This window comes from Cavia porcellus, unplaced genomic scaffold, assembly GCF_034190915.1.
Source record: "Cavia porcellus strain 051 isolate PalLab524CR breed Dunkin Hartley unplaced genomic scaffold, mCavPor4.1 scaffold_28, whole genome shotgun sequence".
Classification (NCBI taxonomy): Eukaryota; Metazoa; Chordata; class Mammalia; order Rodentia; family Caviidae; genus Cavia; species Cavia porcellus.
The window spans coordinates 48,117,577-48,137,268 of NW_026947511.1; the positions used below are offsets into that span (position 1 = coordinate 48,117,577).

Here is a 19,692-nt window from a genome sequence, read left to right on the forward strand (position 1 = left end):
ATCAAGAAGACTATACACCATGACCAAGTGGGATTCATCCCAGGAATGCAAGGATGGTTCAACATACGTAAATCAATAAATGTAATCCACCATATCAATAAACCCAAAAGTAAGAATCACATGATCATTTCTATAGATGCAGAAAAAGCCTTCGATAAGGTCCAACATTCATTCATGATAAGAACTTTACAGAAAATTGGAATAGATGGTCTTTACCTCAAAATAATAAAGGCCATTTATGACAAACCAACAGCCAGTATCATACTAAATGGCCAAAAATTGAAAGCCTTTACTTTAAAATCAGGCACAAGACAAGGATGTCCTTTATGACCACTCCTATTTAATATAGTACTGGAAGTACTAGCCAGAGCAATTAGGCAAGAGAGAGAAATAAAAGGGGTAAAGATAGGAAAAGAAGAAGTTAAATTATCATTGTTTGCAGATGACATGATGCTCTACATAGAAGATGCCCTAAGCTCCATTGAAAGACTCTTAGATACAATAAATAAATTCAGTAATGTAGCTAGATACAAAATCAATACTCAGAAATCAATAGCATTCCTATACGCGAACAACAAAATCATGGAGAGGGAAATAAGAGAAACTACACTCTTCACATTAGCAAGCAAAAAATGAAATATTTAGGAATTACTCTTACGAAAGAAGTGAAAGACCAATACAGGGAAAATTATAATACACTGAAAAAAGAAATTGAAGATGATCTCAGAAAATGGAAAGACATCACTTGCTCATGGATAGGAAGAACAAACATTGTGAAAATGGCCATTCTCCCAAAACTGTTATACAGATTCAATGCAATCCCAATAAAAATACCATCAACATATCTTATAGATCTAGAGAAATCACTCCTAAAATTCATCTGGAATCAGAAGAGACCTAGAATAGCAAAGGCAATTCTAAGCAGCAAAGGTAAGGCAGGAGGCATCACATTCCCTGACTTGAAGTTATACTACAAAGCAACAGTAGTAAAATCAACATGGTATTGGAATCAAAACAGAGCCGAAGATCAATGGGATAGATTAGAAGATACAACCACAACTACAAACACACTCAACCACCTTATCTTTGATAAAGGAGCCAAGCAGGTTCACTGGAACAATGACAGTCTCTTTAATAAATGCTGCTGGAAAAACTGGCTCTCCATTTGCTGAAAACTAAAGCTAGACCAATGTCTATCACCATGTACTAAATTAAAATCTAAATGGGTCAAAGATCTGAATATTAAAGTAGAAACACTAAATCTATTGGAAGACAAATTGGGTAGAAACCTTGAAGACATAGGAGTAGGTAGAGAATTCATGAACAAGACTCAAACTGCACGGGAAATACTTCCCAGAATCAATAACTGGGACCACTTCTTATTAAAAAGTTTCTACATGTCAAAAGAAATCTCCAGCATAGTGAAAAGAAAACCCAAAAGCTGGGAAAAGATTCTGGTGAACTCTCTCTCAGACAACGGACTCTTGTCTATAACATATAAAGAATTTAAAAAACTCAGACCCCCAAAATTCAAAGATCTAATCCCAAAATGGGCATCTGAGATGAATACGCACTTCTCAGATGAAGAAATACAAATGGCAAATAAATACATGAAAAAATGTTCATCATCATTGGTCATTAGAGAAATGCAAATTAAAACCACACTGAGATACCATCTCATTCCTGAAAGAATGGCCAGGATCAAGAAAACCAACAACAACAAATGCTGGAGAGGCTGTGGGGAAAAAGGAAGTCTCCTACACTGTTGGTGGGAGTGTAGACTGGTACAACCTTTGTGGAGGTCAGTCTGGAGATTTCTCAAAAAGCTGGGATTCAAAGTCCCATTTATTCCAGCTATTCTACTTCTAGGCATATGCCCAGAAGAACTGAAAGCATCATACCACAGTGATATATGTGCACCTATGCTTATAGCAGCACAATTTGTAATCGCCAGATCTTGGAAACAACTCAAGTGTCCATCAACTGAGGAATGGGTAAAAAAGTTGTGGTGTTTCTATACAATGGAGTATTACTCAGCTATAAAGAAGGATCACATTGAGATATTTATCATTAAATGGGTGCACCTTTAGACCATACTCATAAGTGAAATAAATCAATCTCGCATGTGTGAATACCAAATAGTTTCCCTAATGTAAGTAAGGATTCAAATATATAAAGTATGTGGTAATCATGATTCCCCATTATGTGGCCTTGAAGCCTTATAAAGTTTTCACTTATTAATTGGAAAGGCTTTATTCTGGGCTTCTTGATATGGAAATATTTGAAGCTATAGTATATGAAGTTTTATTCAAATATTTTAAGGAAAAAGACAGACACTATGGTAACTACTATTATGTCGGGTTATTTGGTGGTGAAGCACTAGGTTGCTGAAATAGTCATGCTTTGACCTGTATTGGTATATTTTTATGCCCTCTTTTATCTCAATCCCTCCCTTATTCATTAAAAAAGTATTTAGTTTTTTTATGGTTTTTTAATTAAGGGGAAAAATTTTAAAAATTAGCAGGATGTATAATAGTAACTTTTTTTGATTTCCTATTAACTTGTTTTGAAGTCCTGTAATACTCCCACTATCTTGTTTTGACTGATTAGATTCTGTTCCATTCTGTCTGATAGTATCAAGTTTGAGGGTATAGAAAACTACTTTGAAGGCAATAAGATTCACTAAGATGCCCATTCTGGTTTGACTATTGTCTCCTTTGGAAGTCCTGTAATGTTTACAATGCTTAAATTTTATTGGTCTTGTTCTCTACTGTTTTGTTCCACTTTATAATACCTAATGAGATAGTCAATTCTTTTTAAGGAAACAAAATACATTATGATAACCTTTGTTGATAACATTGTACTCCGTTCTTACATCATGTACTATGTCTATCCTTGGTTTTGACTGACAGCTTTGCTTTGCCATATTTGATTTTATTCTCTCCCCAACAAAAAGTAATAAGAACTAAGGAGTAATAAAACCCCAAATGTGTAAATTTTGTTGTAAAAAAAGAGGGAAAAAAAGTGCTCTAAAGGATACAACAGCAAGTGTGTTTAGGGGTGTTAAATAGCTGACCATGTTAATGTTTTTGGTTGGATCATTAAACACAACTGTTTGCAGTCTCACTGTTTGAATGTCCACTTTGTATGCTTTGATTCTGTGACTTGAGCAACTATCTCTAAGGTGATAATATATGATCTATTGACTGGTGATTTCTTACTGTCTTTTTTTTTTTTTTTTTTGTAGTTCTGTATTACTTGTACCCTCACACCGCTTTGTTTTGTTTTGTTTTTTCTCTTTTTCTTTTTAAATAAAATAAAATTTAAAAAAATAAATAAAATTTAAAAACAAAAGAAAAAAAAGAAAGTTGTGGTACCTTCATACAATGTTGTACTACTCAGCTGTAAAGAATGATCACATTGAGATATTTATAAGTAAGTGGATGCAACTTGAGACCATACTCAAAAGTGAAATAAATCTAACTCACATGAGAAATACCGTATTGTCTCCCTAGTGTAAGAAATGGTAAGTGTACATAAGATACAAAATATTAAATACAGTGAAGGGTAAGAATCTTCTCAAAGGGAGAAAAATAATATCTCAGGGAAAAGCACAAAAAAGAAAAAGGAAGGGAAAAGAATAATATCTAAATTTGTATATACACACAGGGTAGCTAAGACGATTGTGCTACAAATTCTATAAGTTCATAAAACAAAGCAGTTAATAGTCACAGGATTGGAACAATTTTGCATGTTTGTGTCAGGTGACCTTGAGGAACTCTTGAAGATCACTATGTAAAGTATCAGCCTTAGTTCTGTTCCTACCACTGTGTTTTGAAGGCCTGTATTGTTATTGTTTTGGGCTCTTTGCTATTGTTATTTATTTGTCTTTTTTCTTATTTTTCTAGTAATCTCTTTTTTTTTTCTCTAATGCAGAAAGGATAGTTATACATGTAGAGGCTTACACAGGCCTAGAACTTCTAAACAGTTTAAGAGAATCGATTACATTATGTGTGATGAACAGCTGTTTTGAAGAAAAAGGGACATTATGGTATCCTTTGCTGATTTCATATCATCATGCTGTGAAATCCAATAATGCTTCTATTCTTTGTTCTGAGTGGTTTTAGTCTCTTGTATTGTTTAATTGCAACATACATAAAGGTATGACCAGCTACTTTAAAGAGAACAAGAGACATTATGGCAGCCATTTTTAATTTTCATATTGTCTGGTTTTGAAGGCCTGTAATGCCTTCATTATCTTGTTCTGATCAGTTTTATACTATTTTGTTTTGTATGAATTCATTGTGTGTGAAGATATTGACAATCATTTAGAAGAAAACAATAGACAATATGATAGCCACTTTAGATCTCCTGTATCTTGTTTTGAAATCTGTTATCACTTACATTGTTTTCTTCTGATCTTTGTTATGTTTAGTTTTACCTGTTTTAAAAAATTAAATTAAATTTTAAAAAATAGTATAGGCATAGCCATCCTTTCTGTTGTCTTTTCTTTACACTTCTATTTGTCAAACTGAAGCAACTGCTTAAAAATATGTTCTCAAATCCAAAAATATTGACATCTTGTCATAGCAATTATTGTCATACTTTGCTCATAGATTAATTGCAAAACTTTAAGAATACTTAATGCCTTATAATGTCCCTTGTGTCATCAAATATTACTAGTTTGCCGTATAACAACTAGTATCATACCATTATAGGATTCCTCTTCCTCACATCCTGGATTGAATCCATGGTTTTATGGATTCCTTGGCTTCCTGTTTTCTACTTAACAACCTCACTTCATTGGGTCATGTCTTGATAAACTTCCAATAAAATTACGTGTAGTAGGTATTCTGCATCCTTTCATATGTATTTGTACTCTTTTTCTGTGTTGGATTGTGATTTTGAAAATGCATATATTTATTAATTTGAAGTAATTGTTCATTAGAACTCTGAGGTTTTTCTCATTTTAATGATAGAAGCATTTGGCAGTCTGATATCTGTCTCTTGTCTGTTTTGTTTTGCTTTTTCTCACTGGAGTTTATGATGTTCTTCAACCTGTGAGTTTTTAAATTATTAAAAATGATATCTTTTGCAATAATTATTTCTTTTAGTTTTGCTAAATTCCTGACAGTCTTCTTCTGTGTAAAGAATTAAATTCTTGTATTTGGAAAACTTCTGTTTCATTTTCTCTGTTTCTTTCACTAGTGTTTGTCACTTGATGTTGAATTTGCTCCATCTATTCTCTATATCTTAATACTATGTATTACATTTTTTTTGTCTTTAGATTTCAGTGAGTTTTTCTGTTACATTTTCCAACCCTGATTACCATTTTATTATTATTTTTAGAGATGACGTATCTTTTCAATTCTAAGAATTCTAATTTTGAAAACCTTAAATAACTTGTTGGTTTTTATATGAACTTTACTAAATCTGTGAAAGTTTTCATTTTATTTTATTTCTCAGCTCTTTCTTATTGGATAGTTTTCTTAAACTTTTGCTTTGCCCTCTTCAAACATGTCACTTATTTACCGTTTACCATTTTATTTCATCTCAAAATATATTTATTTAAGGTTTTTACTATAGTCTGGACCTGGAATGGGTTCCTGGTGTGGTACTGTTGAGTGGTAGAACTTTTGAGAGGTGGGGCCTGTGAGAGGTCTTCAGGTCACTAGGAGGCATGCCCAAAGGGGTTGTGGACTTCTTTATTGGGGACCTGGCCAAGGTCTCCAACCTCCTAAACAAGTGTATGGTGAAGGTTTAAATAAATGAGACAAGTGGTATGATTTTAGGTCTCTAGGAGGATTAAAACCATTTTGCAGAGTTCAAGACTCCGGGGGCTAAGCCAAAGAGCTTCTCTGGGTGGCCCATATTTATCATATTTTCAAGCAAAGAGAGAGAATACTGAGGAAAGCATGGAAACTGAGCAGGATCTTGGGAGTCCCTTCAAAGACTTCTCCAAGTAGTAAATTATGCCAACTTAGGAGAACTGTCTTATCTCCATGATGACTGACATAATGGGACAGCAAGAGTGAGATGCCTGCAATTGCAATCTTTATCTATCTACTTAATTGGTGTTTGAGCCAAGGTGTCCTCAGCTGTGGTCTTGTCTTATCTTTTGAGGTATCTTTGGCACCACAGGCCACTACAGGCCTCAGCCAGGACCAGTGATTCATAGAGGTTCACTTACTATAAATCAGCTCCCGTCCCCAGGAAAGGGGCCAACATCTAGGACCAACTCACAGATAAACAGAAAGTCAATCAGTTAATTTTAAATCCTGCTCAGAGCCACATCACAGTGGTTTCCAACAATTCTTGTCTCTTCTTTTTTTCTGTCTTTTGTCTACCATGAAGTAACCAGTTTTGTGCTGCCATATGCTCCCACTATATCACCGTATATCCCCAGATCAGGGCCAATTGGTCATGAACCAACAGCAGTGCCATCACTACAACTAAGACTGGGTGAGTAATTCCTTCATATAGTCAATACCAATTTTTTCTGATTGCTTCTTAAGGATTTTTTTTAGCATTATTTATTAAATTAACAATTGTTTTGTGTGAGTATAAAGATAAATGAAGTTCAACATTTGGTTAATGTATTTCATCAATTTTTAAACAGTTTTTCCTTCCTTTCCTTATTCTCTCCATCTTTTCCCCTTCCTTTCTTCATTCCTTTTTCTGTCTGTCTGTCTTTCTGTCTCTCTCTCATCTTCTCTTTTTCATTCTTCTTTTTTTTTTTTTCTTGCAGGCTGTTCACTAACAAAACTGCATTGTTTATCTAGTAGAGTCTTCCATATTTTGGATTTTGGTTGTTGCATTCCTGGGGTAACTTGGACCTCAGAAAATAGTAATAATTCTAGTTGTTGGCATCTATTAACTGCTTACTTTTGCCATGTTATATGTGAAAGTGTTTTATTTTAGACAACATTTAATTCTCCAAATTGCTAGTTTGTATTGATAAATACAATCCGGTATTATTCTTGTAATTTTCAATAATATCAAATGAAATATTATTAGCCATATTTTATGTGTATAATCTGAAATAGCTCAAATAATTTTATGAATAACAATTTAAAATCATGACTCATTTATAACTTTGTTTTCAGTAATGTCATGTGATAACCCCATTTTGAAAGTTTAGCTTATAAAAAGAAATGTTTACTCCTAATTTTTAGATTTAATTTTAATTCTGATGGTTAAAATTTATATAAAGGCTATGAAAATATCTCTTCAAAAATGCTACTGCTCCCACTTGCCTTTATGGGGAAGGCATCTGAATAGAGCACTATTTGTATATGTTTAGATGACTTTGGTCATAATGCTACTCAACATAATACTCTCTTACACACACACAAACACAGGCCCACAAAATCATGCAGGCACTCCCAAATTTCTTGGTTTTTTGGCTTATTAACCATTGAAATTTATATAAAATTTATATAAAATACAAAACCTTCTGAGTCACATTTGTGTATTTTCACGTGACCCATTATTTATATTAATTTTTTACATATTTGACATCTTTTACTTTTCTTTTATAAAGTTTATTTTATTGCAGATTTAGGTTCTCAGAAAAACTGAGCAGAAAATACTTCTCTCGCCCTTTCTACTTCCACGCTTGCACAAGTCTCTTTGATTAAAATCTCCCCATCAGAGTGATATATTTGTCATAATAATGAATCCACACTGATACATCATCATCATTCTAAACTCATAGTTTATATTATAGATCACTTTTTGTGTGTTACATTCCATAGGTTTTGACAAATATACATGACATGCAAATCATATAGCATTATACTAATTATATAGCATTCTACTATATTATATTATACTATACTATACTATACTATACTATACTATACTATACTATAGATTTATTTCCTTTAAAATCATCTCCTCTCTGTAATATACATTTTCATGATCAATTTTATGTATACTTCATATGTATACCATATGTATACTAATTTTATGTATACTTCACAAAGAGAGTACTATCATTCCCAGAATGTAGGTGAGAAAAATAAAGCTCAGAAGCGTTAGGTACTTGATTCAGTATTATAAAGTTTAAGAGTAGATATAAAATGCTGAATCTTGGATTTATATTTAGGTTTCTATACACTGAACTATGCAGCGTCACTTATAATGTGGATGTTTTATATATTTTTCCCCCAACTTCATTTTGAGTTAACTGATAGAGATGGCATGGACAGAAAATACCTTCACAGATTTTGTGACAGCTACATAATAACATCCTAAATCTACTGCATGCACTCAGTAGTTGCAAAGCAGGAACATTATTTGTTTGTAAAACAATTTCAAAAGCCAGTATCTCCAACTTTAGGTGCCATACCCCATCAAGAGATATACTTAGGGGAGTCAGAGAACACTATCTGGCGACCCATTTCCTCTTGAAAGGTTTGCACTGGGTGACAGTGAATCCAGTGGACACAGAACTCACAAGCACTGCTATCTTTCTGTCAGCTGTATTTTCCTTCCTAGGATTTCTCCTCACAGGTTCATGCTTTCCTTAGCTAGGAAAGGTAGGGGAACAGCGGGTTGTATTCCTGCTCCCAGGACACACAGATTCACCGAGGACTCAGTGAGCCCACCTTAGGGTAATCTACCCAGAGGTTTCATGTAACCATATTCACTCCACGGTTTCCACCATGCCACGGTGGCACAGGGACATCAATGTGGTATCTAGTGGGGCTTCCTGTAGGAGACGAGGTGGATGCATCTGTACTGCTCTTATGTATGCATGTCTACGGTTTTTACAACTGCCCCCTTTTCTGTTGACACTAACCCTGAATAAGAAATATGTATTCACTCTTAGGTACCTGTACACTGTTGTCTTATTCCAGTATTTTTCTAACTGACTTTATTTTCTTGCCTTGAGAATTCTTATTTCCTCAGTGTGAGGAAGCGAGAGTTTCTACTGTTATCACGCATTCTTTACAAACCTACGCTACCAAAATTTTATTTTTGGTACATTTTAGAGTCAAAGATCCTTTTTCTTAATGTGTTTCTGTTTCTGCTTTTAAAAGTTATGTTGAGTGTGGAGTTATTTACTGTTTTTTATTTGTTTTTCTGTTATAACGGGTGTACACCAGGAAAACAGGACATGCATTAGCTTCATTGTTATTTGAAATTGGGCTGAGTAGCAATGATCAAAGCTTGGAACAACAGGAAAAGAAAACTGTTAATCTTGGCTAAGATGTCGGACTATCATCACGCTGTATTTGGTTGCTTTGATGTTACTGAGCATTAAAATGACCTGAGGAATATGAGTGTATGGGCCTGAAACATAAGGGGTTCTGATTCTTAGCCATGGTCCCATTGACATTGAGATGAATGGAAAAAAAATCAACAAAGACTTCATAAAGGAGGATTTATTGCTTCCATGGAAATATTGGATCAGAGTCACTGAGAAGCAGGTATCTGGGTCAGTTATCCGAGGTACTTGATAGTAAATAACATTTGGGAAAGGGTAACAATCAGGAGGTTGGGGGAGAACTTTGAGGGTAATGAGCTTGGAGGGTATACAGACTTTTAGGGCCTAGAGAAGAGGTGGGAGGTGGAGCATTTACAAAAGATAAAAAATATGATGAAGCATAGAAATTAGTGCCCAGCCATCTTGCGTGTCCAGTTTTCTGCTCCTGCACATGGGAAGTGTACCTGCAGTAAAAGAGAAATGAGATCCTGTGCTGCCCATGTCACTCCACAATTCCATCACTATGTTTTAACTAAATTTGCATCACCAAACACCTCTTCCTTTCTTTCCCCCATACAGTGGATTCATCTCTGGTAAACAGAAAATCTTACCTTTCCTTGTAACTCACAAAGGTCCTAGGTGTTGAGGGGCACCACCTGAGCGCACGCCTCTGATGATGAAGATAGTGCCCACCACAATGCCCACAAGCCCCACAATCAATCCAAGGGCACAGACCACGTTCTCTGTCAGCTCTGACATAGGGGCTGGAATCTCAGGTTCTGTAAAATTGAAGTTGTCAAGGTCAGAATAAAGAGTATTCTTGTGCACACATGCAAGATGCGTTTGGGGTGGAGGACTGGGAGTTGATTTTCCAAATATTTGGGGTATTAGTCTCAGACAGGAACATCAAGGCTTCTATCACTAGAAACCTTTTAAGTATGGAAAACAAATTTTGGGCATTCTGGACTTGACAAAAAGGTACCAAAAGGGGTGAAACTCATACACACCCCAGTGTTTGAGAAGAGGCTTGTCCAGGCCCCAGTGCTCCACTCTGCAGTCGTAAACGTCATCCGCAGAAGGAAGGAAGGTGAGGTACGCGATCTTGAGGAAGGAGTGATCATCCCTGGACAGGAAGCTGGTCTCAGAAATGCCTTCTGTTACCAAACGTCCATTGATCAACCATGTGATGTTGATCACAGGAGGAAAGATGTTGTCCACAGCACAGATGAGGGTGTTGGGATCACCCAGCACCACCGGAGACTTGGGAAATACTGTCACCTCAGGAACTTCTATAGGAAGGAAGTAAACTTCATATGAATATCCAATAGGAATTTTTATAACCTGACATTCTGCACTGCATCCTGAAAGAGCCTTTTAACCAACCCTTGCTCACATGATATTCAAAGAGCTTCTGCTTCATTTCTGCTTGGGAGTATCCATCACCTCTACTTTACCCCTAGGTCCTTCTCTCTATGTACATGCAGATTAAAGTAGAGTGTCTGTGGGACCTTTTTTGATACATGCAAAGACTGCATTAAGGGAGGAAGGCTCTATGTAGTCATGGAAGAATGTGATTTGTAGGATGAGGGGAGATTACAGTTCAGTAGTTATCACGAGAATATCTGGGGACACTCTGAGTAGGAGGAACTGTAGAGTAGTGAAAGGTATCTATCACCAAGGAAGAATGGCGTGAAACCTGGGATGATAGAATAGATTTAACAAAGAGAAGCAGGATGGTGAACACATACTATTGATAGCTGCAGTAGAATTGGATCTTCTAGTCATGATGCCCAAGTTATGCTTTGCTGAAGCTATGTTTCTCAGTCCACCTTGTGGATCATAACTTGTAAATTCGGTAAACAGAGGAAGCCTCCAGACAGTCTGCTTCTTCTGCAGGTCTACATAGAGCTCTTCATCTCCATCAAATTCAAAGGTGTACTGACCAGAATCTCCATAGAACTGGTACATGGTCACGCCAAAGGAAGCAACGTGGTCAGCTGATGAATATATGTGAATAGCAGAAAGGTGGAAAATGGGAAAGAACATTATTAAACAAAATGACAGAAGACATGACATTTCCAAATATTGTGGATTTCATTTTTGGTACAATTGCTGGACAAAATGCCTATTACTGGCTTTTCCCACCACTAATGCTAGCAGTCATTTGGTTACAATCCAAGCAGTCTTTCCCACTGTGATGTATTCTTGATGAGGGCAGAATGTCATGTGTAACTACTGAGATTTCCTGAGTAACTTTTTCAGAGTCTAATACATTATAGGGGTAAGATACATAATGTAGCTGAATCAAAAAAGAACAAATAAATTTTTGTGAGGATGTTTTTAAAAGATGTAGTTTACTTTCCTCTGCTTCATACATTTTATCCATCAATTCTTTTACCAATTAATAAGTCTATTATACTTCCTTTACCCTTGCGGCTAGCTTAAAACTAGAGATTTTCTACAAATGGATTCCTGCTAATTTTTAAAATGCCTTTATAGAATCTTATTATTTTAGGAACTTTGTCTAACTTTTAGAGGGTAAAAGAAATAGTATAACAAGAATAGTGAATTACAAAATGTATAAAAATAATTCTTGCAAGGTAGTTGTTTTGTTAAAAGTAGTAATTCTACTTTTTTTTTTTTTTTTTTTGTCTTTTTGAGACAGGGTCTCACTATGCAGTTCAGGCTGGCCTTGAGCTCACTTTGTAGCCCAGGCTGGTCTTAAACTTGTAACAATACTCCTGCCTCAGTCTCTTGAGTGCTAGGATTACAGGTGTGTACCCCAGCAAGAGTAGTAATTCTTAAAGAAGAGAAAATGATTTTTTTCTAGAATAAAAAAAGATGGTTTATTAGATTTTGGATTTCTGTCACCCTCTTCTCAATGTTCTTTTCTCTTGAAGGAAGCTTTTGGAACATGCCTGCTTCGTCCCTTTCCCTTCCTGTTTTAAATACTTGTCTTTCCATCTGTGGTTTTTATGAATCTACTACTCATGTTGGTAAAACAGCAGAGAGCCAGGGGTGCATCCTGATAGACGGATACGGCTGCAGAAGGGAAGGAGGAAAGGGGTGGACGGCAAAGGCAGAGGGGCCCACAGGGCCACATAACTGTGTGCCCGCCTTCCGTTCACAGTACTCCATTAGGTGGACTGCAGGGCAGGTAACTCCTGTTGGTAATTTGAGAATAAAACAGTTCACCAAATTGCTCCTCATAAAGTTCCTAACTTTAAATAAAAACAAATACATTCTTTTAAGAAGAAAAATATTATCTGTACCTGCAGTATAAACAAACGGAGGGGAGAGTTAGCATTGATGTTTTCACTATTTAGGTATGAAGTATGACTAAATCTTATTTTTTGATTAGTTGTGAGGTGTCTCATATGAAGTCACATAAAGCAGGACCACAAGGCAACACCTGCTTCCCACCCCTGCCTGTCCCCAGCATAGAAAATTGTGTAGGTCTGAGACAAAGAAACGGTCACGCTTCTGTGTGTCTGAACAGTCTGCATAATTCACGAAACTGGTTCCCCAAAGATGTACCGCAGTGACATACAGAAAAAGCTTCAGCTGCGCCAGGAGGTGCATACCTCTAATCCCAGCCCTAGGGAGGCTGAGGCAGCAGAATCACCATGAGTCTGTGTCCAGCTCCAGCTACACAAGTGAGTTCAAGGCCATCCTGCACTATAGGGAAACTCTGCCACAAACAAACACCCCTCCCCCAGCTTTAAAAATTGTTGCGAGAACTTTGAGGGTAATAGCTCACACATTTTTAATATGAGAAGCAGTCCACTCAGGGGAACATGTCTGCTCGGTGAGTGAACCATGAATGGGTGGCAGAGACCGCCAGGCTACATTCACGGGATCCAGTACTGGAACCAAGTGCTGGTGACCCGTGGGGGGGGAGGGGCATAGTAGCCACTGGAGTCGTTTGGGCCCTGGTGTTCTGAAGGGGGAAGGGCATAAATTTTCCATCCTGTCTCCTGTCTTTAACTCTGCTCCCCACCCTCAGTTTCCTATTTTCTGGCTCTGGGAATAAACATCCCTCAGCAGTGCACTCACCCTTGATGTCTTGACCTCCACAAAGCCTCATGCTGGCAGTCAGGGCCAAGACCCCGAGAACTACAGCGTTGTTTAGAACCATTCTCTTCTCCTGGTGGTCTCAGTAGTTGCTGTTCTGAGCTACAAAGCAATTGTGAGAACAGAGCCAAGGAAATCTGGAGAGACCAAACCAAATACTCTCGCCTGAAGTATTGGCCAATCAGAAAAATCACCGATGATGACGCTTCAGTTGCCAGGTGCAGAGTTTGTAATAAGAGACCTGGAAGGACAGAGGGGAATCCCCTGGTTTGATACAGCCTCTGGGCAGAGTGGGGGGAGGGAGCGCTCTGTGAATGCGGGGAGGAGTCTAATCAGATTCTTCTCCGGTAAGTGCGTGTCTGTTAGTGGGAAGAGGGGTGGGCATGACGGAGCAGCCTACTGGATAGGTAATGTCCTAAATAGTGCAGTGCCCTTCGGGATTTCCTGGGTTACAACCTCCCGGAATTCTTCACTAACTTGATTCCCCTTTCTAGAAATCCTCCCTAACCCTGCCATCGCCCAACTTTCTCTGGCTTTCACAGACACACACACACACACACTTTTTCTTCTGTAATAATGGAATCCACATTTGGAGTTGACCCATTTCCCTAGAGCATTCTGCTGATGGTCACCAAGCTTTCTGCTTTTTCTCACAGAAATTATTAAAATCCAGCTGAGTTAAGTTTTTTGCGTGCTTTCAAAAGCTTCAGGTGTTTTCAGCCAGAGCGATTAAGAGTTCTAATGGTACTAAACGGCTGTTTGTAATAATTGTCCTCTTTCTTAACCTCACTTTTTCTTTCTTTTGCGTAATATTTGTGCTCTATGTTTTTTTTTTTTTTTTTTTTTTTTTTTTTTTTTTGTCTTTTTCCTTTCTATTGGTACCAGGGATCGAACTCACGACTGCCTGCTTGTAAGGCAGGCGCTTATGCCGCTGAGCTAAATCCCCAGCCCCGTCTATGCTTTGATGCTGCCTAAGTTCAAAGGAAATTCAGGGACATTGATCACATTGAAATATAAAGGAAAGCTCTGACTAGATCAATTACTGTAATAATTTTTTAAAAAGAATTTTGTTTTTTAAAATTTAAGAATGTCACAATGTTGAAGGTAGAATGAGGAAAATTGGTGCAACTTAGGGGACTTGTTTCCTTCCCTTAAATGAATGGAATTTTATATCTGTTATCCTGACACATTAATATTTCATATATTTTTAGAGACCTAGGAATTGAGCTAAACTCAAAGGTAATCATTAGAAGAAGATTTTCTTTTAGAAAAGTGTATTTTCAGTAACATGATCACAAGATGATGGTGATTTATAATCGATCCCTCTGCCCATTAAACAGTGTGGTGAGCTTTTCAGCCCTTGGTCTTCTCAGTGACAGAGACAAAAAGAGATTGAAATAAAAAAGGCCCTGACATCTGGGAGCTGTCTAGGCACTGGTGCTATGGGCCAAGCACTCACTGCTAGCTTTTGGTGTTCTCTTGTTGAACATTGACAATTTTATAGAACATTAGTCTATAAAATGATATGACCCTGAGGGATGAAGACAGAAAACAAGGCCACTCAGTAATCATGTCGGATGGGTTCTGCCAGCCTGGGGCTATCTCTAATGTGGCATCTGCCCAATTTGGCACTGGGCCCCCTAAAACTGCAACATCTCTTTCCAGAAGTAATTTCTGTGTTCTTCTAGTCCAGAAATAAACTTCCTGCTCCCTCTTTGTGTGTGCACCAAGCCCTCTCCAATCCCAAGACTTTTCAACCACTCAAGTGCTGCAATCCCAGCCCAACTCCATAAAAGTTCCCTAGCTCCCCCTTGTTGAGGGCACTTGCAGTCTCCAGCAGCCCTCATATGCCCACAATTAAGTTTTTTTCCTTATCTCTGCCTCTCAACTTCACCAAAAAATCTAATATTCTGGTGCTGCAACTCATATCAGTTGGGATGTGCAGTTCTTGGGGGGTCTCCCCCAGTTTGAGCTCCCCCCCACCAACAAGCTACCTCTCCATTTTCTCTCATCTCTACCATTGCTGTTACTAGCTTCTGTCCACCACTGACCCACCTTGATTCTCACAGGGGAGCCATCTTTCACTTTGGATTCCTGTCTCATATACTGTGGGGCCCCTCCAGACCCCCATCCATGTCCTTTAGGACCATGTCTTTTGGGACTCACCCTTTTCGCTCAGTGACAGCTGGTGGATACAGGCGTTGGTGATCTCTCTCTCTCTCTCTCATTCATATTCCTGAGAAGAGTGATGATTTTTCACAGGAATTGTGACTTGGCTTTCATAACCTTTGGCTCACCTTTAATTTGGTCACAATGGGAAATATTCCTTCCCAACCCTCCAAAAAGACACCACTTGGATGCCTGACAAGACAATTGGACACACTCGTCTGTGATCTTAAAACCAGAACAACTAATCCTTTACTGCCAAATGGTTTAAACTCAATATAAACTAGCAAATGGGCACAGATACCTTATTTGCAAGTCTGTTTTTGCTCCCAGGGCATTCAAGTGCGTGGGGTGGTTCAGACACTTTTGGCCTGCTCCACACTGCTAAAACCCTAACCTGACAATCCCGCTGGCTCTATAGATGATATCCCTTCCACTCTCTCCCCTCCTCCACCATGCCCACCAAGCTCTCCTTCCCCCCCCACTGCTATCTTCTCTTCCACCTCCCAGATCCCCCACTACACCTGCACCATTGTCTCACCTCACCACTCCCTCCCCTTCTCACTCTTCCTCCACCCCACCATTGCCATTTTCTCCCCAGCACAGCACACCAGATCTCACTCCTGCCTTTCACCACCATCTTGCAGCTCCTCACACTCACTGCTATCTGGGAACCTTCCCACATGTCCTCATTAACCCTATTCCAACTGCTTTTGACACGGTGCTCACCCCAATCCTCCTTTCCCTTTATGAGATGAAAGGTACTCAAGGCTTGGTCCATATTCATGTCCCTTGTCCCTCTCCAATCTCTCCCATATCTCCCAATACTTAATATCCTTTGCTGCTGATCCATATAATTATACCAAAGAGCTAAAATTGATAATTGAATCCTATGATTTACCCTACAAATATCTTTAAATTATTTTCACTTCTACTCTTTCTCTTCAACAAAAGGTTAGACTCTGGTAGGCAGCTCAAGCCATAACAGATAGAAAGTCAGATCTTGGCCTCAGTACCCTCAGACACCTCCTAGATATGTCTTTTCATGTCTTCAACAGTAGAGGGGAACAACAAAAACAAGATGATCTTTAAAAGATCAGACATCAGGCTAAGCTCCAAACCAAATTCCAAAACTAATTTCTGGCTATGGCACTCAGGGCTCAAAATAAAACATAGGCCACAGAGAAATTGAAAGCCCAAACCCTGCCCCTCCACCTTGGACCATGCTTCAAGTGCAACAAGGAAGGACACTGAGCAGAGACTGCCCTGACCCGTGGCCACAGCTGGGACCCTATCCCACCTACAGAAAGAGGGCCACTGGAACTGCGATTGCCCTGTCTGCCAGAGAGCAGGTAATCATCCAACTCCCTACCCTCCCAGGACAACACATCCCTGCTGCCTCGAGACTCATTGCTAACTGATCGACTTGAACTTGCCACTGAAGAGGATTGACAGGGCTTGGGACCCCAAGGTGTCTCTCTCAGATCCCCAAGTCTTGCTGGATATCTCAGGTAAAATCCTCTCTTTTCTTGTCAACACGGGGGCCACCTCCAGTGATTTACATGAGTTTTGAGGCTGATGTTCTCAGTCTACAGTGTCCATAGCGGGAGTTGATGGCCAAAATACATGACTTCTCCAGACAGAACCTATTCCCTGCGGGTTCCAAACCCTTTTGTTTATACACAACTTTCTTGTTATCCTAATTTGTCCTGAACCCCTTTTAGGCAGAGACTTTCTCCAAAAGCTCAATTTCTCTTATACTTTCTCTCTCCCTATGGGTCTCATATGCCAAACCCAACTGTCAGGCACCACTCCTTCATCCCCTCCCGTTCGCTCCTCCCTGATCAACTCTACAGTCTGAGGTTACCTCCAGACCTACCCATGCCACCCACACTATTCTGGTGGTAATTCACCTTAAAGATCCCTCAGTCTTCTCCTGCATTCCCCAATACCCAATAGACTCTAAACATCAATGAGGGCTCAAGCCTATAATATACTGCTTACTAAACAACAGGTTTCTCAAGGTCTTCCACCTTACAACACCCCTATTCTCACTGTACTCAAATCTAATGACTCCTACCACCCAATTCAAGATCTCACAGCCATTAACAGTATGATGACACCAAATCACCTAGTGATACCAGATCCTTGTACTATATTGTCTCATATTCCTCTGTCTACCTCCAAATTTTCTGTTTTACACCTTAAAGATGCATTTGTCATTACTCCTTTGTCCCCTGATTGCCAAGATTATTCACTCTCACATAGACAGATCCAGACACACTCCAATCTACCCAGCTCACCTAGACAGCTCTGCCTCAGGGATTCAGGGATAGTCCACACTTCTTCAGCCAGGCCCTTGCTGCAGACCTCAAGGCTCTCAGTCTTAAACCCAGCACTCTGCTCCAATATATAGATGATCTTCTCCTCTGTTCTCCATCTTATGCTCTAGCTATGCAACATACAGTGACCTTCTCAACTTCCTCTGAGGTTGGAGATACAGAATGTCCCCCACCAAAGCTCAAATAGCTTCACCAAAGGTCAAATACCTGGGTCTCACCCTCACCCCTGCCACCCATTCTATAACCTCTGGCCACAAAGCCTTGCTCCATGATCTCCAGGTGCCAACTACATAACAGCAAGTTTTATCTTTTCTAGGCCTAGCTAAGCTTTTTCACCTCTAGATTCCTAACTTTGCTACACTAGTCCATTCTCTCCAAAGAATCCAAAGGTTCCCTATCAGAGCCTCTAGACCCTGCTACTTCTATGCATTCCCTGTTTTCTAAACTAAAGGAGGCCTTTCAAAGGCCCCAGCCCTCACTCTCCCTAACCCTAACCAAAAAGGGACTTTCTTTCCAAGCAGTAGCCTGTTTCTCAAGACAGTTAAATGGCACAGTATGTGATCAGCCTCCCTGTCTTCAAGCACTTGCTTCAGCAGCCACACTAATGTGGGAGACAAAAATGTTCATTTTAGGACAATCAGTCACAGGAGACTCACCCCACTGCCTTAATGATCTTATTCCACACAAAACACTTTCTACTTTAATGACTCTTTCTCTCCTACAACAAGTTCACTTAATACTCATACAAGATTGTTACGGGATTAAAGACTGGTGGTCAATTTAACACCAGCTGAGTTGAATCAGTGTGGTGTTGAGTGTAGATGGCCCAGCTTAAGACAGTTGCCGGCATAAAAGGAGACATACAAAGGCATTGGTATTGTGGGTTCTCCTAAGAGCTGTTGGTTCTCCTGGAGGAGCCTGTCATGGGTAGTTTCACTGATATGAATTTGGCCATTATCATTGGAGGAGCTTGGGACCCGGCTGCTGAGAATGGCTGTGTTTCACTTTAGGGAACCTCTGGTTCTTACTTTGAGTATCACTTCCCTGGAGGGGAAGACATGTGCTTTTAATCTCCAGGATAAGTTTGTCATGCTGGCTTCCTGATATGTAATTGGCTATTCTGATTGTCGGAGGAGCTCAGGACCTCACTGTCTCTGAGGATGGTTGTGGTAGTTTTTGGGGGGGCCCTGGTACTTATTTTGAGTGCTGCTTCTTGGCTCCAACCTGTTGGCACAGATCCTCCACCAAGTGGCATAGACTTTCTAGTTCCTACCACTGACCTTTGGGCCTTCCCAGAGCAGATCCATGGGGTAGACTTACATGGGTCATTGCCATGGGCTCTGGGTTTTCAACTGGACTCATGCAAGTTATTGGCATGGGATCCAGGCCTTTGGCTGGATTTTTAAGTCTCAGTGTTGTGGAAAGATTTTTTGTACTTTCTTGTATTTAACTCTGGGTGACCATCATAAAATAATACTACAAATTCTGAGTCCTGTATGTAATTGTTCTCTTTGTACCTTTGACTACAACAAAAATGCTACAATCACCATCTTTTCCAGGAGTCCCCTCAACCCAGCCACACTGACACTCCATCTCTGATGACACCACTCTCCACAACTACATTAAGGTCTTGCAGATGACTCCTACCTGCTTCCCTCCCATTAACAGCATCCCTCTCCCTACAATTTCTGATACATGGTTCATAGATGACAGTTCAATCAACACAGACACTCAAAAAGGACAAAATACGCTATAGTTAGTGACTCTAAGGTAATATAGGCAAATCTACTGCCATCCGGACATCTTCACAAAAAACAAAACTTATTACCCTCACATAGGTCCATAATAGCTAAGGACAAAGTCATAAATATTCATACTGGCTCAAAAGATATTCAG

At 39.1% G+C, this 19,692-nt stretch overlaps 1 protein-coding gene and 1 pseudogene across 1 annotated transcript; one reads left to right on the top strand and one right to left on the bottom strand.

Moving 5' to 3' along the window:
- Positions 1 to 9,377: 9,377 nt before the first annotated feature.
- Positions 9,378 to 13,470, bottom strand: LOC100735670 (SLA class II histocompatibility antigen, DQ haplotype D alpha chain-like). Its single transcript, XM_063239097.1, has 5 exons — positions 13,271 to 13,470; positions 10,963 to 11,211; positions 10,222 to 10,503; positions 9,826 to 9,993; positions 9,378 to 9,678 (listed from the first exon to the last, which is right to left on the bottom strand). Exons 1-4 carry the CDS (start codon positions 13,350 to 13,352, stop codon positions 9,839 to 9,841), a joined length of 768 nt encoding a protein of 255 aa, XP_063095167.1. The 5' UTR covers positions 13,353 to 13,470; the 3' UTR covers positions 9,378 to 9,678; positions 9,826 to 9,838.
- A 17-nt stretch (positions 13,471 to 13,487) lies between these two features.
- The window catches only part of LOC134473779 (heterogeneous nuclear ribonucleoprotein D-like), a 36,547-nt pseudogene continuing 30,342 nt past the window's right edge, over positions 13,488 to 19,692 (top strand).

Coding starts and splice junctions, on each gene's coding strand:
- LOC100735670 (XM_063239097.1), bottom strand. CDS start 13,352: ATGGTTCTAAACAACGCTGTAGTTCTCGGGGTCTTGGCCCTGACTGCC. Junction 11,212..13,270: donor TGGAGGTCAAGACATCAAGG/GTGAGTGCACTG, acceptor TATATTCATCAG/CTGACCACGTTGCTTCCTTT. Junction 9,994..10,221: donor GCCTCTTCTCAAACACTGGG/GTGTGTATGAGT, acceptor TCAATTTTACAG/AACCTGAGATTCCAGCCCCT.